The 11,263-nt window shown below is 32.5% G+C and overlaps 1 protein-coding gene across 3 annotated transcripts; it reads left to right on the forward strand.

The window, feature by feature from the left end:
• On the forward strand, window positions 586-4,225 carry LOC109328553. 3 transcript variants are annotated; one of them, XM_019562064.1, is made up of 5 exons: window positions 586-681; window positions 924-1,000; window positions 1,855-1,982; window positions 2,764-3,177; window positions 3,521-4,225. In XM_019562064.1, the coding sequence occupies exons 2-5, from the start codon at window positions 974-976 to the stop codon at window positions 3,933-3,935; spliced, it is 984 nt and encodes a 327-aa protein (XP_019417609.1). In that variant the 5' UTR covers window positions 586-681; window positions 924-973; the 3' UTR covers window positions 3,936-4,225. The 3 variants fall into 3 exon arrangements, with proteins under 3 accessions (XP_019417609.1, XP_019417608.1, XP_019417610.1); XM_019562063.1 differs by having other exon boundaries at window positions 654-774; XM_019562065.1 differs by having other exon boundaries at window positions 657-779.

Here is an 11,263-nt window from a genome sequence, read left to right on the forward strand (position 1 = left end):
TAACATCAACATATCACAAGCCAATCATGTGATACCAAGTCTAATGTTTGGATAGAAAGTCAATTCACAAGTGACCTAACATATACCGGTTGTATCAATAGGTACCTGCTAAAACCCAAAAAAAACCCGTAATCGGGTAAATGTATAAATAAATACAAGTAAATTTTCTGATGTGTAGAAGTGAGTAGATACTAATCGACATCCCTATCAATATATATATATATATATATATAGTGTATGTTTTTTTAGAAGACTTTAAATTTTTTTGCAATGTTAGTGTAAAGTTTTTACACTATTAACACATTATCCATTATTGATTATTCATATATGAATGGTGGATGATTTATTAACAGTGTAAAAACACTTATACTATCAATATATACATATTAAATCTTTTTTAGAGTGATTTTAAAATCTATGCAATGATAGTGTAAAGTTTTTTACACTGTCGACATATTATCCACCATTAATTTGTAATATTTTTATTGGAAAATCAATACTAGCTAATATATGAACAGTAGAGATATGCTTGCTAACAGTATAAAAAACACTTACCCGACCGTGTAAGATTAATACAAATAAATATAAAAAAAGAGCGTAAGAAGAAGATAGATTGGAGTGCCAGGTGTATGAAGATAATGCTACCGCTATCATCTTGTTCGTCAAGTGTTAGCCCCTTTGGTAAGGCCTTTAGGGTTTACACCTTTCCACTTTCCCCTCATCCTTTCTCTTCCTCCCCCCATAAATTCATATACGACACTGTCGTTTCATACGGTACCGTGTTTCGTTCTTTCCTTCTCCCTCACATATTCTCATAATTTTCCTTTTTTTATATTTTCTGTTTCAATTTTGTGACAATGATAGAATTGGATAGGTCATGTTCGTTATGTTTTTTACGCCACTGTTGTTGCTTTGTTGAATAGGTTCTGTTCATTGAGGTGATTGGATAAAGATTAACGGATTAATTCACAAAATGGCTTTAGTATCCCATCAACCACAGGTACTTAGATTATAAAAACATCAATCTTACCATTGTGCCGAGGCTGAAATTGGAGTCTCGTGCATTTGACAGCTCTTTTTTATTATTGTTTTTTACAATTTACATCCAGTTTTGTCTTTCCATTACTATTAAGTTTTGTGCTTATTATCATGGATGGGTTAAATCCGGCTAGAAGTTTAATAACTGGCTAATAGTAAAATGTAATGTTGAATGATGCGGTTTATGGTCGTCAAATTGTGCTTTATAATCTTTGGCTGATTGCTTGCCAAATTAAATGTTGCAGGTTAGTTCTCATTGCAGATTGGTGTGGTATCAAATTTCAATGAGATGTGTGTTTTTGGCATACTATTTGTACTTCGCCAGACTGCCAGTGATGTTTTATGATGGAAATGGTTCAATTGTCTTATCAAATTTAGTAATTTGATCACTATAGTTTCAATTTCTACATTTAAAATATCTTGAAGTCTTAGTCCCAAATTCTTGTCGAGAGGTGAGGCTATATATTAGTGATTTAAATTGCGGTCACCGTTGCGTTTACCAAAATTCCGGGAAAATGTAATTGATGCAGCTGCAATTGCGGTTGCAATTTCATTGAAGAGACTCCTGTAACCGCAATATGGTGACCACATTTGTGGTTGCAGAGTGCAATTTATAACACTGGTATATACACATTTGTTTCGCTCTCAAATTGTTGCTTGATCTAAAGTTTACTAAGCCTTTTTGTTTTCTATTATTGTGTGTTTTTGTTGTAAGATTTTGATTTTTTGCAATCATGAATTCCATGTTTAGATTTCAAATGCTTGGGTATATGAATTATGAACTTTATTATAAGTGGTTTATTTTCTTGTCTCCAGGGTTTTTATGTGATATCTTCCTCGAGGCGTTTGTCATGGAGCAAAAGGCTGCAGATGAAGCAGTGCTTAACCAAATGCCACATGATTGGAAGAACTGATTACCTATCAAAGCAGAATATTTGTTTAAGGTAGAGACATGCTTGTGTCCTTGTGGTGGAAATTAAATATGGTCTTTGGTGTCCATGTCACTTTAAGAAGTTTGGAACAAGTTCACAATTTAACATAATGAAGGATGTTTAGTGAACTTAGGGTAAGAGGTAGAATAATGAAATTGAAATACAACTCTAAGAAGCCCCCTTGAAAAACAACAACAACCAAACCTTTATCCTACTAGGTGGGGTCGGTTACATGAATCGAAAGATGCCATAATGGTCTATCATAAATCATATTCATCAACAAAGCTTTGATCAAGTCTTTCTTAATCACTTCGCCTATGGTTTTTCTTGGTCTCCCTCTTCATTTAGGAATTGGGCTAACTTCTATTTGATTTACTCTCCTTACGGAAGAAGTCCCCTTGAAATAAGAATAAAAAATAAATAAAAGTTCTAATGAACCAATTTTATTTATATGACTCTTTAAGCCATGGATTTGCCATCCTTGGATAGTTTTCTTCTGCCTGTAGAATTGGAGGTTCATGTTATGCAAGGAAAGTACTATTTGGTGAGACGTAAACAAAATTATGCTTGTAAACATTGCTGTACCAAATATTTGATAAGAGCTTATGCAGCTACACCTCTTGTTTCTAATACCAAATTCCACTAAAATTATTTTTTAAGGCTTTTGATATGTCAATAAATAAGTTGCATGTCCTGGGGAATGTTGTAGATACAAAAACATGCAATCATACATGAACTGAAAAAAGCACATACCTTTAATTTCTGCCTCATGTAAATGGTTTATTGTTTCCAGTGTAGGGCCTCCTTGCTTTTGTGTAGCCAAGCTCAAACCTTTGAGGATTTCAGGCTTCAAAGGCAACGCCCAAAATGATGATTCAGGAACCAGGGCTAATCGATTCAAGGTGCCTAAGACTTCTGTTAGATTAGAAGAGGGTGGGGAAGTCCACAATGTTCCACTCTCATATGCATCTGGAGCAAATGAGGGCCTTGAAACATCATCTACTATTCATAGGCTTTTCAAGAAATGGCTGATGATATTGCGTGCACAACCTTCAAATCAAGATGATGATGAAAATTTAGGAGAACCACCTCCAAGTGGGGAAACTCTCCAAGGGACTCAAAGTAAGGCAAGAAGTGGGGTTTTGAAGGTGGCATGGTCTCATTTTCTGGCCCTGGATGCAACAATAAAGGTTCCTTTGTTGATATTGTAAGTAGAAGTATATGGTTTTGTTATCTTTACATGTTATGATATCTTTGTACAAAGCTAAGATGCATGTGCATTTTTTTATTTTACCATATGTATTTTTTTATTGGAGTCTTCAGCTAAATTTGATGTCTGTCACATTTAATTTCATTATGTGTCAACTTGGATGGGGGAAATTCAAACCTGGGGGTGGGGACATGCTTACTCCTGAGTCATTATAATCTATGTGTAGTTGTGCATTCTTGTTAAACATTTTTTTCTTGTCTTTTAAATCATGTCAGCATCATTAATTGCACAACAATGTTATATGATTTCATTTGTCTTCTAATTTATCTTTTATCTGCAGTGTTCCTTTCTACTTGGCTGTTAATGTAAAGTATGGCGTTGAAGTTTCTAAGGATTTAACTCCTTTATGGGTTTTTGGCCCACTCATTGTGGCTCTCTACGTCATGATAATTCGGTGGCTGTGTTCGCTTTATGCCTTCACCTTTTTTCAGACTATCAAAGTAATTAAGAATTTACCCTCTTACTGCATTCTGGTATTCAACTACGTATTTCGCGGCAAGCTCAAAGAAGATATCAGAGCTTATCTGTTGCAGCCAATATTGAACATTAAAAATAGAGACTATAAACAGCTAATAAGAAATAAGTTGAAAGAATTGCAGGTATGGATAATGGAGAAGTATCTTGACTTTGTGGAATCCGTATGGCCCTATTATTGTCGAACAATCAGATTTTTGAAGAAGGCTAATCTTATTTAGATTTGAAAGTATTCTGGAGGGGATTTGAAAGGAGATAATATTCTGATATTGTTGAAATTTTCAACTTAGATCAGGCCAACCCCATTTTCTGCTATGGGGTATTGGTATTTTGAGCAAGTTAGTGGTAGTGAGGAATTAAGTTCCATATTACTGTTATCTTGAGAATGTTATTTTATTATCATTAAATGAGTTGTAATTGTTATTGGTCTTGTTAATGTTTCAAGGTTCTATGAGATTGATTACATTCTGCAATTGATTGTTTGGCATAGATTATGTCCCCATCTCTCTCAGTATCCCTCTATTTACAGGAGCTTTGTTTCAACTGCCACCATGTTGTTTAACATGGCAAAGAATTTATGAATAAAACTCATTCTAATTGAGTGTAATGCCACTGTTGGTGCTTCACTTGGAGTTTTAATTCGTGGTGTGTAACATTCCCAATTTTGTGCCACTAAGTATTAAGGATAATATGTATATAAGTATTGATATAGTGTATTTTATTTATTCTTTGAAAATAGTATCCTATCGATTACAATGATTTTTTGAAATCTTTACATTTTAGAAAGACTATTATAATATTAAAATTATATTATATGTTTAGATACAAACAAAACTTTTTTCAATATTAGCAAGTGAATAGTATTAAGTGAATAAATGATAATACTTTAAGTGATAAATGATATTCCTTATATAAGACTTCACATTTCAGTCTTTATATTATAGATTGGAGGATGTGTAGTCCAACTTGGATGCGAAATGAATTAGTTTGGTAGGTTTTATAATTTTCTAAGGGAAATTGATAACTGATGAGTAAACTTAAAATCACAAAACTTCAATAGAAGTGGTGACAGAGGCAATGTGACTTGTAGCAGTCTAGAACATAGTTTTGATAAACATTCTTTATCAAAATAGTTTTTATGAGTTAGAAAATCTAGGAGCAGAGTCAAACGCAACTGTCTAGGAGGAGAATCAAGCACTTAACAACCTTGCTTTGTTTTTTCTCACACATTTGACTCCCTTTACATACAAACTCACACATTTAACTCCCTTTACATACAGACAATTGCCCTGAGATGATTCCCTTATATTTTATCATCTTTGACTATTGATTATGGGATAGAAGTGAAACCATGAAGTTATCTAGTTTAATTGAGTATTTTCCGTATGTAAATATTGCCACCAAGTGTTTATAATTATTAGGCAAAAAAACATAGTAAAGTTATTATTTTATCCTCATTATCAACCTTCACATTATATTTTTGCAAATTATTGATTACTTGATTGAAAGTATTGATGTGTTGTTACAAATCAGTACGTTCCTACATCTTCAAGTCATAGAGTCTCTACTTCAAGTAGAACTTGTTTATCCAAACTTGGACATGAACTACTCCTGTAATATCTCGCATATTTTCACAGTGGTACATCACCTTATCTGATTAACAAAACCGTATAGTTCTCATTTAATTCTTCTGAATACAATTGATCTATATCACCTGATTTATTATCATGCATTGACTTCCACATGACTTGTTTATCCAATACATCCTTAACCCACATTTGTCATAATCCGAAATTACTAGTACCAATTAACCTCCCCAACTTGAATTTGTCACTTGGGTTAAGTGTCATCTGATATTGATCATTGAAACATGCGAACAATCAAATAGTAAAGAGAATAAAGAGAAGAGAGAAAAATATAAGAAATTTGTTAAAGAGGTTCGTCCAATTTGTATCTACATTGTTGAGATCCTTGAGTGACAACCACTATATATAAGAGAATAAGAATTTGTGTTTGTGGTGGTAGATTATTAGGTTTAAATAATATATGCAACAAACACTTTACATTAGGCCTAACCCATTAGGCCTAACCCATTGTGTTGTTTTATGAAGAAAAGACATGATCCACTAGAGGCTTAGGTGTATAGAGAAGACCTCACTGTTTAAGACATGAGCCATTTGCATAATACTCACAGTGTTGCACGTGTGTCAGATGCATGTTGGTATCAAAACAGGACAACTTGCTCTAAGACTATCATGGAAACTCTGGATCTGTTTTAACCTTATTATGGAAAACTAAAATTATAATGCTGTTATCCTTCAAACAGAATTCAATTTGATATATAATTTATCAAGTATACTTAAATAGGGAATAAGTTGTACTCTTTTTACCAAAACCATTCCATGCTGTCCAATAATTGTAATCAATCAGAAAACCCCCTCCCAAAAACTGTCTTTCAGCTAAAATATCCAAAGGTTAGGACACAGTCTATTTCTATTTTAAATAGACTTTCTAAATTAATTTAATCCTTGATCTTTTAGTCATCCTGGGGATTTAGCAATGCCTTATACCATTAGACTAACACTATTGATAAATAGACTTTCTAAATTGATATTAACTTCTTAATTCCATTCATCCATCAAAGAGTTATGCCCCCATATAGCCCCATATAGTAAAGTAGTTTTCTGCTAGCTGCAAAATTGGATCAGCTGAAAACCCCACTTCAAATCATAGTTTTCCATTCATCCACCAAAGAGTTATGCCCCCATATAGCCCCCATTCATTAATTGTCTTGCTCTTCTGTAATTGAAAATCATAGTTGATCATTATTCAATGATTAAGTCATATATCCTAATCTGTGTCCTTTTCCATTCAAACTAATTTCATTTCAAATACAATTGTCTAATCTTTGATTATATATAAATCTAATAAAATTCTCATGTGTGGATCAAGCTATGTAAATCTTCTTTGGATCTGTCCTGTTTTTATGGACACCATATATATCTGAAATTGAAATGCTTATATGAGTATACTAAGTCTTTTCTAATGATTCCAAATGCTATGGAAAGCGTATTCATTCTAGTTCATGTGTACCAAATTTTGAAGTCTCAGGGTTAAGCCTACTGATTGCTTGCATTTTAAAGAATTTGATGAATTACATGATAGGATTGTTTACATGCCATGTGATAAAACTAATTATGTCGTCAGTGATTGAAATTATAATGTGTTGAATTGTCATCATGATGTATATTACATTCACATCAGTTGAATGTTGTTAAATGATAGGTAGATGAAAATCAATCAGATAGATGGATATACAATCAACAACGCTTTATTTACCGAGTATTGTTGATTGTTTTATTAAAATATTTAAAAAAAACACGTAGTGAAACAACCACTATTGATTCTCACACGTTAAAAAACATTTGTTGTATTGAGCACTATTGAAAGTCACAAATTCAATAATACTTATTTTAATAAGCATTGTTGAATCTTTCATTCTCAGAAATTTAAACACAAAACCTCATGCACTCTTTCACTCAATCACTAAAATTCAGAAAATCTTCCTACAACTCAGAAAACCTTCACATGACATTCCCTTTCCCGCAAGACTCACATCCCACAACACTCATCTTCCAACAAGAGTCATCTTCCCACCCCCACCCATCCACCCATCTAACATCCTTGTGTTATTCCTTTATTGTGTTTCTCATTGTTGCGATTATTTGTTAGCATTGTCAAACTAGTGGAAAAAAGATGAGAAAGTTTATAATTTATGCTTATTGTAATTTTTTATAAATTTATTTGTGGATAGTCTATCTTATATATTCCTAAAATTGTTAAAATGTAGTAAGAGCCATGTAAAAGAAAACTTCTTGATGAATAAAGAAGTATGAAAGAATCATGAATGAGAAAATGAAACTTTCTATATTGAATTGAGTTATAAAGAATGAGGGAATCACCCTTTATATACTACAATGCCTAATTGCCACTTCAAATCATAGTTTTCCATTCATCCACCAAAGAGTTATGCCCCCATATAGCCCCCATTCATTAATTGTCTTGCTCTTCTGTAATTGAAAATCATAGTTGATCATTATTCAATGATTAAGTCATATATCCTAATCTGTGTCCTTTTCCATTCAAACTAATTTCATTTCAAATACAATTGTCTAATCTTTGATTATATATAAATCTAATAAAATTCTCATGTGTGGATCAAGCTATGTAAATCTTCTTTGGATCTGTCCTGTTTTTATGGACACCATATATATCTGAAATTGAAATGCTTATATGAGTATACTAAGTCTTTTCTAATGATTCCAAATGCTATGGAAAGCGTATTCATTCTAGTTCATGTGTACCAAATTTTGAAGTCTCAGGGTTAAGCCTACTGATTGCTTGCATTTTAAAGAATTTGATGAATTACATGATAGGATTGTTTACATGCCATGTGATAAAACTAATTATGTCGTCAGTGATTGAAATTATAATGTGTTGAATTGTCATCATGATGTATATTACATTCACATCAGTTGAATGTTGTTAAATGATAGGTAGATGAAAATCAATCAGATAGATGGATATACAATCAACAACGCTTTATTTACCGAGTATTGTTGATTGTTTTATTAAAATATTTAAAAAAAACACGTAGTGAAACAACCACTATTGATTCTCACACGTTAAAAAACATTTGTTGTATTGAGCACTATTGAAAGTCACAAATTCAATAATACTTATTTTAATAAGCATTGTTGAATCTTTCATTCTCAGAAATTTAAACACAAAACCTCATGCACTCTTTCACTCAATCACTAAAATTCAGAAAATCTTCCTACAACTCAGAAAACCTTCACATGACATTCCCTTTCCCGCAAGACTCACATCCCACAACACTCATCTTCCAACAAGAGTCATCTTCCCACCCCCACCCATCCACCCATCTAACATCCTTGTGTTATTCCTTTATTGTGTTTCTCATTGTTGCGATTATTTGTTAGCATTGTCAAACTAGTGGAAAAAAGATGAGAAAGTTTATAATTTATGCTTATTGTAATTTTTTATAAATTTATTTGTGGATAGTCTATCTTATATATTCCTAAAATTGTTAAAATGTAGTAAGAGCCATGTAAAAGAAAACTTCTTGATGAATAAAGAAGTATGAAAGAATCATGAATGAGAAAATGAAACTTTCTATATTGAATTGAGTTATAAAGAATGAGGGAATCACCCTTTATATACTACAATGCCTAATTGATAACTAACTAGTTAATCGATTAATTAAACTCTTAATTGATTAACGAAAACAATATTATAACTAACAAACTGAAATCAAATAACAATTTTAACAAATTTTCTTAGAACTTAGCTGCTATTTTTCTTGTTCTTATGGATCAAGACAATACTTTCTTTGTTAATCAATGTACCTTTGATCCAGGAAGTAATAATCGAAAATGGATGAATTCTAATCAATTGATGAAGGAATATGAGGATGGAGTGAATTCATTTATAAGGTTTGTGACTATGCGTTTTGAAAACCCTAATAGAATTGTATGTCTAGGGTTGTATTGTTGAGCGATATATTATTGAAGAAGCTCTTGAGTTTTTGTACTAGATATCTCGCTGATGCTGATTTCATAAGTATTCCAAAGCCTCTTTATGCCAAAAGAACATGTGGTGAATGAATTACTGAAAACAAATATTGTATATATCATGGACAAAATTGGAGCAAACACTCTTATATTTTTCTAGAAAGCATAATCAATATTTTATAAAATGACTAAGAAATTATATTTTCGAGGAGTTAAATTTAAACACACATTTTGTTTTCAAAAAATTGAGATTGTTAGCCAATGGTCCAAGTATTCATGTGTTATCATACACTAGTGATTTAATTAATTGATTCATGTTTTATACGTAAAAACAAGATGATCAAAGTGCAATGCAAAACAATGGTATGAGAATTGGTTTATATAATGTTTCGAGTGCATAGGGTTTTGGTTGTAAGTGAATTGGTAACAACAATGACTTTCATATTGATGAGTTAGGGTTTACGAATGTGGATCTTAATATGACAATATATAAAAGTGAGCCTTTTACTCTATCATCACAAGGTCAACATATATTCTTTGTCGGTGACCCGACTGATATGAAATGATCCATTATTCTTTTGACTAATGAAACAATCATTTATAATATTGTTGACCAAGACCACAAAGATGTTGATGCTGAAGATAATCCTTTCTTTGTAATATCAAAATCGTGTGAGAGCGGTACAACAATAGAGTACAAATGATATATTATATAGAAGAGTTGATCATAAAGAGAGAATTTGGATGGATCTATATTTTCTTCCAAACAAAGATAACACAATTCTCAATCAATCAAAGAAAAAGGAAAAAATAGATTAAATAAGTGTTGTTGGATATATGTATAACTTTATCATAATTTTGTTTGTTTTTAATTGTAGTTGTTGTTGCAGCGGAAGTGATCATTGCACAACATTGACCACAAACAATCAAATAAAGTGCATAGAATAAATAGAAGAGAAAAAACAAGGAAATTTGGTAACGAAGTTCGACCAATTGGGCTTACATCCCCAAGACTGTTGAGCGGCTATCAACATATTATTAGAGAATAAAGATTACAAACCCTAGCACACCCATGGGCCCAAGTGCCCATGGTGTGTTTTTATTTGGTGCTTATATCTGGTGCACATAATAACAAGGGACCTGAGTTCAATATATAACATTGATAGTCCACTCAATTTTAATACTAGGCAATGTGCGACTAACACAATACCATATTTCAAGCATGCCCAACAATCTCTACCTAGATTGAAATAGACGAATATCTCGCTCATTAAGAAATTTACACAAGAATCTCCACCTTAGCGAATATACGACTCCACATTGTTCAATGCCTAATTCTCTTTAACAACTCATTCACATAAGAGTCTGCTCCCCTATAGCATAAACCTTATGAGTATCCTTAACGATGTTCCCAAGAGCCTAACTCTCCAAACTTATAGTGCAGCTTCCCATACCGCCATCTAATGGAACATGCCGCCTAACCACCTATTGCTAAGAAGTATTTCGATATATGAAACCTCTACACAAAAGTTCACCAACTATCGTCCTCTTCAATACTCAGTCAAACTGAACATTGAAGCTTCATTGGAAAGCCTCAACTACTACCACCATTGTCTAGTCCGACAATCGTAGTTCAACAAAACTATCATACTTCATCATAAGGAGTATACACACAACACACACTTTGCATTAATGCTAACCAATGTCTGTGTCACATCCTTATATCCAAGCACACCCCGTATCTCTATCAATGCCCGTGTTACACCTTGCATCAAATCCAATGTCCATGTTACACCCTACACTAAAGTCAGCCAACGCCTTTGTGCCTTTGTGGATTTGCTAAAAATTAATATACTTTACTTTGACATCTCAAACTCGCCATTAGGATATTCAATTTGTCATCTCAAATGAGATCTTTCTCTCAATATCTGGAGATATTGTCAGCATTTGTCTCA

The sequence above is a fragment of the Lupinus angustifolius genome, chromosome LG15 (genome assembly GCF_001865875.1).
Source record: "Lupinus angustifolius cultivar Tanjil chromosome LG15, LupAngTanjil_v1.0, whole genome shotgun sequence".
Taxonomy (NCBI): Eukaryota; Viridiplantae; Streptophyta; class Magnoliopsida; order Fabales; family Fabaceae; genus Lupinus; species Lupinus angustifolius.